General features: G+C 44.6%; 1 protein-coding gene across 5 annotated transcripts in view; it reads right to left on the bottom strand.

Moving 5' to 3' along the window:
- LOC127049667 (24-hydroxycholesterol 7-alpha-hydroxylase-like) overlaps nucleotides 1-12,202 on the bottom strand; it is a 52,972-nt gene that overhangs the window by 25,525 nt on the left and 15,245 nt on the right. For all 5 annotated transcript variants that reach the window (XM_050950833.1, XM_050950834.1, XM_050950837.1 and 2 more), the window contains 4 exons: nucleotides 9,293-9,428; nucleotides 6,087-6,261; nucleotides 3,525-3,674; nucleotides 1,201-1,294 (listed from right to left, as the gene is read on the bottom strand). In XM_050950833.1, coding sequence (XP_050806790.1) covers nucleotides 1,201-1,294; nucleotides 3,525-3,674; nucleotides 6,087-6,261; nucleotides 9,293-9,428 — 555 coding nt within the window. The remainder of the gene's footprint in view (nucleotides 1-1,200; nucleotides 1,295-3,524; nucleotides 3,675-6,086; nucleotides 6,262-9,292; nucleotides 9,429-12,202) is intronic.

Genomic DNA, 12,202 nt, shown 5'->3' with positions numbered 1-12,202 from the left:
GAGGACTCTACGTGACTTATATGGTGCAGAGGCCTTGTGCTGATACAGGTATGGGGTGAATTTCATGCTGAGACAATGTATATATCCACAAGTCTTCTGCCTGGCTTAGAGGCCAAGATCCTACACAGCAGATGGTGGACATGCAAGGGAGTCAAGCTTAATTTCACAATTCTTGGTCTGATATATTATGAGATATGAAAGCTAGCAACCACTGGTATATGACAATAATAACCTGAGATGCCCAGATGTCCACTGGCACATGGGTATTTGTTACTGTTAATGGAGATCCACATCTTGAAATTGCTACTGTTTTCTCAAAAACAAAAGGCCAATTACCATGCAGGTTCCATCATCTCAAGTACTCTGGCCCAGCCAGCCCTTCTATGTAACAATATCCATTGACCAGAATTTTCACCATTACCTAAGCAGAATAAGTAGAGGAACAAACCCTCTATTGTAGCTGTAACTTAGTGTACCTGGCTTCAGATCTACTTAGTCACCAGCAGCTTCTTCTATCTAGTAACCTAAATACCTGTTTGAGGATCTACCCACTCTACACCAGCACTAACAAAATACCTTGTAAAAGATTGTACATGGTTCACAAACCAGAGCCCCCTTCTCTTGACTTCTTCAGCTGGTGACCTCTGAAAGTGAGGAGGTAAATTTGATGGCCAAACTCAGCTCAGAACTCTCAAGAGCAGCGTGTGACATCTAAGGACTTGTCTAAACAGCAATTTAGTGTGCAGTAAGCTGGGATGTGACTCTATAGAGCTGCATTTGCCATGCAGTAACTTACTGTGTGGACCCTGCTACTTCACACTAAAAGTTCCACAGTGTGTTTTGATCTACTGCAAGTGCACTACAAAACTTTTAGTGTGCAGTAGCAGGGTCCACATGGACAGTTTGTGCACAGCAGGCTGGTGTGGTGGATATTTACAACATGTTAAATCACCATATAGACAAATCAAGAGTCTAGTAAAATAAACTAAGCTGATCGGTGAGGTTAAAAATGATGGGCCTGAATCTGCTGCCTTTGAAGTCACTATCATGTTCTTAAAGTGTATCTATGCGAGATGGGCTTGGCAGACCTAATGGTCTCTTCCTGCTCTGAAATGCCTCATGTCCTCTATCCCTGCATACAAAATATAACTGCAGCAATGCTGATCCAGCACTTTATTTAAAATCCTCTGACAGATTTACCTTGGAATCACTGTCTGACAGGTTGGCTCTCTCAGCGTCTGATACCACTTTTTCAAACACTTTTAGAAGCCATTTTTTGGACTTAGACCAGTTTCTGTGAAGAAAAAACAACAATAAGATAGGAATGATTTGAAATGCATTTGGGAAAACAATTCAGGCAGCACAGCGCAACATCACTTTTATGGAGGAGCAGCAAAGAATCTTGTGGCACCTTATAGACTAACAGACGTTTTGGAGCATGAGCTTTCGTGGGTGAATACCCACTTCTTCAGATGCATGTGGTGGAAATTTCCAGGGGCAGTATATATATGCTAGCAAGCAAGCTAGAGATAACGAGGTCAGTTCAATCAGGGAGGATGAGGCCCTGTTCTAGCAGTTGAGGTGTGAAAACCAAGAGAGGAGAAACTGGTTCTGTAGTTGGCAAGCCATTCACAGTCTTTGTTCAATCCTGAGCTGATGGTGTCAAATTTGCAGATGAACTGAAGCTCAGCAGTTTCTCTTTGAAGTCTGGCCCTGAAGTTTTTTTGCTGCAGGATGGCCACCTTAAGGTCTGCAATAGTGTGGCCAGGGAGGTTGAAGTGCTCCCCTACAGGTTTTTGTATATTGCCATTCCTAATGTCCGATTTGTTTCCATTTATCCTTTTCCGTAGAGACTGTCCAGTTTGGCCTATGTACATAGCAGAGGGGCATTGCTGGCATATGATGGCGTATATTACATTGGTGGATGTGCAGGTGAATGAACCAGTGATGGTGTGGCTGATCTGGTTAGGTCTTGTGATGGTGTCGCTGGTGTAGATATGTGGGCAGAGTTGGCATCGAGGTTTGTTGCATGGATTGGTTCCTGAGCTAGAGTTATTATGGTGCGGTGTGCAGTTACTGGTGAGAATATGTTTCAGGTTGGCAGGTTGTCTGTGGGCAAGGACTGGCCTGCCACCCAAGGCCTGTGAAAGTGTGGAATCATTGTCCAGGATGGGTTGTAGATCCTTGATGATGCGTTGGAGGGGTTTTAGCTGGGGGCTGTATGTGATGGCCAGTGGAGTCCTGTTGGTTTCTTTCTTGGGTTTGTCTTGCAGTAGGAGGCTTCTGGGTACACGTCTGGCTCTGTTGATCTGTTTCCTTATTTCCTCGTGCGGGTATTGTAGTTTTGAGAATGCTTGGTGGAGATTTTGTAGGTGTTGGTCTCTGTCTGAGGGGTTAGAGCAGATGTGGTTGTACCTCAGTGCTTGGCTGTAGACAATGGATCGTGTGATGTGTCCGGGATGGAAGCTGGAGGCATAAAGGTAGGCATAGCGGTCGGTAGGTTTTCGATATAGGGTGGTGTTAATGTGACCATCACTTATTTGCACCGTGGTGTCAAGAAAGTGGACCTCCCGTGTAGATTGGTCCAGGTTGAGGTTGATGGTGGGGTGGAAGCTGTTGAAATCATGGTGGAATTTTTCCAGAGTCTCCTTCCCATGGGTCCAGATGATGAAGATGTCATCAATGTAGCGTAGGTAGAGAAGGGGCGTGAGTGGACGAGAGCTGAGGAAGCGTTGTTCCAGGTCCTTTCATGGAGGAGGACTCCTCACTTTTTCTCCAAGCCTTCTCAGAGCACCTCGGTACTATTCCATTGATGGAGAGAAGTACCAAGCTGATTTTCAGTACTGTTGAGTCAAGTGGAGTCAAGACCAGCAGCAGATGCTCAGCAACTCTGAAACCCATAATAGCTAAACACATGGTCTGATGGCCAGAACAGGGACCTGACACTCAGCATTCCTGGATTTTCCTGCCAACTCTACCACCAGTTTCCTATGTGATCTTGGACAGGTTACTTAGGCCAAATTTTTCCAAAAGCGACCATTAACTTTGGGTGCCTCAGTCTTTGGGTGTCCAATCTGAGAAAACAAGATCTGATTTTGGGAGCTGCTGAGCGCTCACAGCTCCCATTTGAAGGCAATGAGGTCTGCGGGTGCTTACAACTAAAGATAAGGCCCAAGATGTCTCAGATTGGGCACTAAATACTGAAGTGCTGGCCCAAGAGAATAAAATGACAGGATGGGATGTCTTTTACAAAACCAGCACATAAGGCCTGATTCTCCTCATGCAGTGGTGTAATTCCATTGACTTCAGTGGAGTTATCCCTGTTTTACACCAGTATATGTTAGAGGAGAATCAGGAGTCTAATTTTTAATGGACAAAATTTAAAGCCCAACTAACACTGCATTTGACTGAAATGGAGTCAAAGGTAGAACATTGTTTTCCAGGGAAATGCTGCTAGGTTACCAGGATAAGACACTTCTAATAGGTTTGCAAGACTTGCCCCATTCCCTCACCCTTTCCGTTACCTCATAAAATACTCAGGCATCTGAGACCCATATTCAAAACCCTCATCATACGTCTGAAAATGTTCTTCAAACTCCTTGATGTCACTCTTGTTTGTTGGACAGACACCTTTTCCAAATAAGATATTTACGGTTGCTGGATACATGACAGATCTGTAACAACAGAAGTAACAACAGACATCTTGTCAGCCGTGTTTGATTACCAGCAGAAAAGTAACTCTTTTCTAACTGTGGAACCTTAACTCATGCTGGGATGAAATTCTCCTGTGTAGAGGGGCCAGCAGGACTTAAGCCCTCAACACAGAGTTTAAGTGGGACCTATGTGATCGATAACCCTTGCACTAGCCCTCAGCTTGTGATTAAATTTTACCAGTTAGTGAGCACTTACTCTCCCGAGTAGCCGCAGGATGGCCCTGTGCATTGGAGTACCCTCTCCCCATCCCCATTATCCATCAGTCTGATTCCAAATGAGCTTTCTTGCTAGGACTTCCCCAGTCAGTGGCTGCATCAGAACCCCTTCTCCTGTGTGATACCCACAGTAGGGGCTTAGAAATGTAACTCCATGCCTGGCTGCATTACATTCCCATCCTGAGTCCTGCTGGGCTAGGGGATGCTTTCCCCCTCTCTCCGCCTCCCACTCAGCCTGCTCATGTCTGTTCCTTCCCCCTGCACACATCCCCAGTGGATTTCACTGAGGGTCATTAGATCTATGATTTCCTAACACATCTTCCCCTGAGCTCCAGCTACTGTTTAGCTATGATTAGAGACAGAGATGCTTTCATTTTGTTTGCCTTTCTAAACAGCATAAGCAACATTTCTCCTGCTGTCTCTCTGGCGCCATCTGGTGAATGCATTTCAGCTCCAGGTCAGCAATATAAAGATTTTTCAATCAGTGTGTATTTCAGTTCTTTCAGCCCCCATTTTATCACCAACCAACCAAAAGGTGCATAATAAAGGTATACAGTACAAGATTTATTATATTCCCCTTATGTATATCTGCAGTTTATTATCTTAGTTATGACCTAACTGGCTTGTTAAGTTTTAAGATATGTCTGCACAGCACACCTCTGGCAGGGGTGGCTAGAATATGTGCAGTTATGAGCCTCAGTGAAAAACAAGCCATTTCCACACTGCAGTGAGTAAGCTACACACATCAGTGAGAGGGTCTGGCAGAGGGGAGGCAGTGAGGAAATGCCTTTCCACCCTGCCTTCTTTCTGCCAGAATCTTTCCCTGAAACAGGGAAAGGCCCCGGCAGCTGCCTGTGGTGGGGAAAAGGAGGCAAAGGTGGGGAGATGCCTGAGTTTTTCCCCACTGCCAGAGTCTTTCCCGGCTGCCTCCCCCAGGCCAGAGCCTTTCCCTGGCACTGGGGAAATGCTCCACCAATGGGACAGTACACCACTAAAAATAGGGTACATATCCAAAGGGCTCAGGCATGCCTTTACACGTCTAAGCAGTGCTTCACCATCCACACTGCTATTTATCTCCAGGCTGGGGGCAAGGGCAGCTGTACTCTACATGCTACTTGAAGTTTTGTGCAGAGCAGACGTACCTTATGGCAAATGGCATTGGATCTGAATGCCTCACTTTACAAATATGGATCAACTTTATTTCCACATAATCACAGGCCTGCCAAAGTGTATATAAGCTGCACAACTGGGGGAAAAGCACTGCATTATCAACAGGTGAGAAGTGTACAGCTCTGCCCAGGCAAATATGGAATAAACTTCCCCAAGAACCGAGATCCATCATAAACCTCATCACTTTCCATTCCAAGTGCAAGGTGTAGTTCTTTGACCTTGCCTTCTCTAATATAGCAACAGGTATATTTATATGGAAAAAAAAAACCAAACAAAAAAACCGACTCCCTACCAAAAAGACACACCACTGCACATGCTTCTCCCTTGACGAGAGGATGAGAGCACAAACACACGTGACAGATGTTAGTCACATTGCTTCATGCAACTATAAGAAGGTGCTTAGATACTGTGGTCATGAGTGCGGTATAAAAATCTGTGCAGAATATTCGACTATCAGCCAGGTACTTCTTGTGTACCTGGCATGAAATCCTGGCTCCGCTAAAATCAATGGCAGAACTCTCATTGACTTCACTGGGGACAGGATTTTTATCACCCTGGATTTTTATGGGAATTGTTTAGTTCTGCCAAGGAGTGCATGAGCCAGTGCTTGCCAATATAACTTGAGATGCTTCCTAGACATGTGAAGCCTTGACCAGAGGTCCCCTTGGCAAATACCCTGATAAGTAGAGGCGGCTGTGCTTACCTTTTTTCAAAACTTTTAACAGATTTTTCTCCATGGCAGCCAGTCCCAGCCTCCACCCTCTCCAGACCCAATCACTTTATGAGCTGCACCAGCCAGCTCTAAGCCACCAGGCACAGCAAGGCAACGAATGGCTTGCTCTGCATTCCTGGAGGAGTTTCTTCTGGGATCTCACAGCCCAATCTCCACCTGCAGACTTTATAATACTGGCACTGCTGCAGCTACTATTTATTTAGCAAAGAACATGGACATCTGTTCAGTAGAGCACGATTATAAAAGTCACATACCTTATTAGATCACTGAGATTCTCAGTTCCTGCTGTGCCCAAGCAGCCCATGTGCTCATGTAATTCTTGACACAGAGTTCCAGCAAAAAGGTACAGGCTAGAGGTACCCATTTTTCCTTTCATCATGCTATAGAGCCTGCTATGGTTCCGATAAAAGATTTCTGCAGGAACTGAAGCTTTAAATACAAAAAAGGGAGGAGGTGTAAAGGTTTTGGAAACTAGCCAAGGTAAATTTTAAATGTCAAAAGTGTCTGTTTTGTATATTACTTATGATACTGGTTTCAGTTTACTGTAATCTTATTCTCTATGGGTGAAATTCATACCATGAAGATTTTATTCCTACAGCCTGCATTTCTGACCATGTAAAGGGATCAGCAATGGTTAACACCCAGACCCCACTAAGTTCTCCTTCTGCCTTATAAAGCTTCAGTCTTGTAAATAAATATGCCAGACACTTCCCGTGATTTACGTGCCAAGCGGTTCCAAAGCACATTTTGGAGCTTCATGTCGAGAGCATATAGAATTGCTGGTCCATTACCTGCACTGAGCACCTGCTAGGCTTGGGGGATGGGGCTGTAAGGGGGGAGTTCAAGGAGTTAGTGTTAATCTATAAAGCTGTAAGTGGTTTGGGATCTAAGTGTTTATTGTGCAACTGTTCCCTGCACTGTCTCCTCCACATCAGGTGCCGCTGTGCACTCTGGGAAGCCATTCCCCTCGGTCTCAGCCCTTGGGGACAGCAGTGCATTGAGATGAAGCCTGGTGGAGGTACGGGGGTGACACCACCAACACCAGGGCCCAGCTGAGGACATTAACACCACCAGGCCTGTAGGCGTGAGCTCTAGCCAGTAGCCTCACTAAGGTGAGAATAGTGACTGAGTGTGGAGAACAGACTCCTGAATGGGTGTGGCGTGAGAGGTGTCATTTCTTCATTTTGATAATCTGGTCGCTTTATTCAAGCCTTGTATTAAATAGCAGGTGTCATCACAGCCGGTCCCAGGCTCCTACGTGGAGTACCATTTCTCTGGGGGGGTTTAAGCAATGTACGTGCCTTTAAATATTTGTAATAGTAAATAGATCTGATTCCATTCTCCCATGGTTTTCAATCCTCTTCCCTGTGTGGTATTTGTGAGGGAAAAGGCAGGGCCAATATATGGGAATTCATTTCATGGTGTCTAACAGTGCTGCCAACTCTCACAATATCTTGATGTCCCAGGTGTTGGAGTCAAATGACTGTATAAGAATTTCAGCTTTCATTTGAGAACAAAGTAAGTTTCTGGCCCTCCTGGCTGTGAATAAAAGTTTGAAAATGTGAGTGGCCCAAAAGGCAGCAACCCCCCCCCCAACCCTGAAATGTATTATTTTGAAAATAATCTCATGATTTTGTGGGGCCTGACTCATGATTTTGAAAGCTTGAGATTGGCAATACTGGGATAGGTGATTAAACACCGGTGCAGGGGAAACTCTTGGGAGGACTGTCACTGTTATCCATTCACACGTGGTGGTTTTATGGCTAGCAAAGTCAGATTGCACCACATGTATTTGGAGGTGGAAAATGAAGCCTGCAGTGGACAGCTGCTGGCTGCACCATCCAAGCCCATTTTTAGGGGGATCAGAACTACCCTATTTTGGTTCTCATCACTGCAAACATGCAAAACATCTAATCTTCTATCAGCTCATTTCTCTCCCAGCAATTAGAGAATTTACTCCCATAGTCCACTTTCCATAGCTTAAAGGATGTGTGAATGGGATTCAGGTTTGGCATAACACACCAGCAAAGTGTGTCCTGCATTCTCTTCTACTGTCTGTTCTGCTACAGGAGAACAGCTTACTATTGCTACCAGCTAACAGTTTCTCCTTTTGTTCAAGTGGTAGAAGTCTGCCCTATGGCTCTGAAGCTCTTACATGTGCCTGCCACAAAGAGGCCCTTATACCTGGCTGAGGCTGTTAAGTTTTACTGCAATACAAACAACAATACAGGTTGTTGGTTCAAAAATCTACTGATGACATGTTCTGAGGTCATTAAACATGTTCGTGGCCTTGGATAACAAATAGTTACATCTGTGTATGACAGTTTGGGGAATATTTTGATATCTATTTATAAATTTCATTTAGTTTTGTGAGGATAATTTATGATTGTAACCTGCATTGTGGATTAGAATCTCCATTTTCTACATAACTCATTTTTGTGTCTGGCACTGAGCACCATTTTGAACTGGCGTATGTGTAGCTTGCTTCAGATGTATAACAAAACCAGAGAGGATGGGGTTGGGTAGTGACAGGCAGGGCTGGCTCCAGGGGTTTGGCCGCCCCAAGCAGCCAAAAAAAAAAAAAAAAGCCGCGATCGCAATCTGCGGCAATTCAGCGGGTGGTCCTTCGCTCCAAGTGGAAGTGAGGGACCCTCCGCCAAATTGCCACCGAATATGTGAAAAAACCGCCCCTCTCCAGAGTTGTTGCCCCAAGCACCTGCTTGATAAGCTGGTGCCTGGAGCTGACTCTGGTGACAGGACTGGTAGTGACATTTCTCAACCTGGGGAGAGCTAACACAAGAAGCAGGGGTGGCTCCAGGCACCAGCACGCCAAGCGCATGCTTGGGGCGGCAAGCCACTGGGGGCGCTCTGCCAGTTGCCGCGAGGGCAGCAGGCAGATTGCCTTTGGTGGCATGCCTGCAGACCCTCCGCAGGCAAGCAGCCGAAGGCAGCCTGCCTGCCGTGTTTGGGGTGACAAAATGCCTAGAGCCGCCCCTGACAAGAAGTGTCATCCAGCCAGCTCCAAAGGAATATGAGCTTGCTAGTGACTCTTATCTACTGCTGCTGGGGGGCTCAGGAGGACTGGGGCACAGGTTCCAGGGTCTAGGTAGCTGGAGTGCAGGGTCCCACTGCCATGAGGGATGTCAGATATGGGGTCTGCACCTCAAGAGTGCCCCTGAGGTCCCAGAACTGGGAACAGTTATCTGTCACTACCCAGATCCAGGGAATCTAGTGGCCCATGCAGTTGGACCCCCTCATGATAGACTGGTGTCTATCCAGAGAGCAGGACTGGCCCAGGCAATGACACTGCGTATTGCATTTGCCCCTTAACTTTGTGCTTTGACTGTGGATTAAGATATGCATTTAAGACCTGATCCAAAGACCCACGGGCTATGGATCACGTCTTTAACCTTGATGGGTGGCTAGATTAGTTTTCCTTTGAAAGTGAGATATCCCTTACTTGTGCGCTGGACTGTTTGCTGCACCGCCTGCTCAAAATCTATGTCCTTAGATGTAAAAAATGCTTCAATCCCCTCTTCCTCAGTCACAAAGGTGAATCGATTTCCCAGAGCAAACACTGTGAATATTGGCCCATACTGCAAAAACAAAGAGTTAAAAAATTAATGACTTTTGCAAAGCCATTTTATGGGAGACCACGGCTCTGATCCTGCAACAGGAATTGCACCAGTATAATAGAAATGTAGAGAGCATAGGAGAGAAAGAAAATAAAACCAAAGCAGGGGTAGAGGGGTGCAGCTTCACTATCTAAAATCCTTGTTCAAGAGCATACAGACATGTAAATAAATTAGACTTGAATTCATAGATTTTAAGGTGAGAAGGGACCCTTGTGATCATCTCCTCTGATCGGCTGCATGGCACAAGCCATAGAATTTCACACAGTGATTCCTGCACAGAGCACAATTATGGTTCAGCTATCACATAATTTCTAGAAAGACATCCAGTCTTGATTTAAAGACTCCAAATGACAGAAAAACAACTGCATCCCTTGGTTGATCCAATAGTTATTACCCTCACTGTTAGAGAGCTGCATCTTATTTCCAATTTGAATTTTTCTAACAAACTTCCAGACATTGGATCTTGTTATGCATTTGTGCTAGATTAGAGAGCCCCCTAATATCAAATATGTTTTTCTTGTGTAAGTATTTAAAGACTACATCTCATCAAAGACAAGGTTAAGTTAAATAGATTGATGTCCTTAAGCCTTTCATTGTAAGATGTGTTTTCCATCCCATAAATCATTGCTGTAGCTTTTCTCTGAACTTAGCTTCTCTAATATCCCATATCTATTCAATGCAATTCTTTCGCAAAACATCCAGTAATGAGAGAACTCACTACACTCACAATCCAAACTCTCCCAACTGTTTAGAATCTAAAGCATTACTTTTCACCAGTTTTTTGACTTTGAACTTCATTTGGGCTGTAATTATTGTGTGGTCTGTTTGGCAGAGCTGTCTTTGAGAGCCTAAGTTTATGTTAGGGAGACAGGTAAAATATTTTCAAGTAGACTTATAACCAACACACTGAATTCTAGAGAGAAAGGATTGTCCCATGGTTAAGGCCCTAGTCTAGTACTTGGGAGGACTGAGTTCAATTCCTCATTGTATCGCAGATGTCCTGCGTAATCCTCGTTAAAACACAGTCTCTGTGCCTCAGTTCCCCATCTGTAAAATGGGAATAATAGTTCTCCTTTGCTGGGATGTTGTGAGGATAAACACATTAAAGTAGAGGTTCTCAAATTGGGGGTTGGGACCCCTCGGGGGTCATGAGGTTATTACATGGGGGAGTCGCAAGCTGTCAGCCTCCACCCCAAATCCCGCTTTGCCTCTAGCATTTATAATGGTGTTAAATATATTTAAAAGCATTTTTAATTTATAAGGGCGTTGTACTAAGAGGCTTGCTATGTGAAAAGGGTCACCAGTACAAAAGTTTGAGAATCACTGCATTAAAGGATATGTGGTGCCCAGATTACTTTGGTAATGCGGATTATAGAAGCACATAAAATAGATTTCACAAGAGAGCAGTAGCAACATGAATTCAGTGCTTGTGAGATACCACACAGATATTAAAGAAGTCCTCACTATCCATTGGAGTTGGTCATAACACTGTTTTGACAAAGAGTGGGTGGAAAGTGTAGGGAAGAGACCTCAATATTGATGCAAAAATGATATTAGAAAAATTATTATAAATTATTTGTATAATGTTAGGTCATTACAAACATGTCTGCACATTTACTGAGTCTTAGGAGATACAAATAATTACTTTCATACATATGGTGCTTGGAGAAAAGTACCTCACCTGCATATATTTTTGTTTATTTAATTATATGAAACATCCAAACTAAGGAAATTCCTAGGAATTTTGTTGTCTGTCAATATGACAAACTCCACAAGAGTCAAGGAAGATAACATTGTATTTATACAAATCCTAAATTGCAGCGTTTATCATTCCTGTTTTACTTTGACACTGTATTCTTTGCTTTGATGCTCTGTTTTACTGCAATTTGTGTTTTGTATAAAATATTTAATTGCAAATTGTGAATGCTGTAAGAAGTGCTGGGTCAAAAGACTAACCAACCAACCAGAGCATCTTATCACAGAACAGGACTGCGAAGAGGTCCACTCATGGCAAGTGCACTTCCTTGGGGGTGGGGCTGTGAATTAGGTTTTTGTCCCACCTGGCACCCCTTTGTGTCAGTTGCTCATGCTATAGCCCCCCTACTACCACCCCAGTGACTCAAGATTCACTTTCTTTGTGATTCAGCCCTCTGGCCAGGTGATTATATGAGTGCCCTCTTCCAGAGTAACAAAGTCCCATTGGACAAGCTGTCCGTATACCACTTCCAGCACTCTTCTGTTCCATCTCCAGGTCTTGTGCCACTTTGGCACACTCACTGGATCCACTCTCTACTCTGGGTTCCAGCCCAGGGACTCTATGACTAGCAACCTAGGTCTGCTCAGTCCCAGACCCCTTTGCTGTTTCCCTGAGCTCCTTCCTATCTCACTTCTCTGTTGCCTTTCCTATCTCTGGGTTCACCACTGGAGCATCCTCCATTCCCATGCGGCTACTTCACCCCTCTTGTTGAATTCCCTAGTCAAGGGCAGGACCTAGGGATTACTTTCCCCTTGGATTTCCTCCCTGGCGAATCCCCTTTCCCTGTAGGGAGTGACTTCAGGCCCCTTCGCTGAAGCCCATTCCTTTGCTGTTGTCTTTGTTTCTTTTTTGGCACAGAAGCCTCATCATACAAGGCAATGACCGACATTTCCTTCATTCATGTTCAGCCTTTTCTGTTTATGTCCTTTCACTCAGTCCAGTATCCTTAAGGAAATGCACCAAGGCTTTTTTGCATTAT

Source organism: Gopherus flavomarginatus, chromosome 4 (genome assembly GCF_025201925.1).
Source record: "Gopherus flavomarginatus isolate rGopFla2 chromosome 4, rGopFla2.mat.asm, whole genome shotgun sequence".
NCBI lineage: Eukaryota > Metazoa > Chordata > Testudines > Testudinidae > Gopherus > Gopherus flavomarginatus.
Note: the sequence above shows the minus strand (reverse complement) of the source record. Positions and strands in the feature narration are given on the sequence as shown.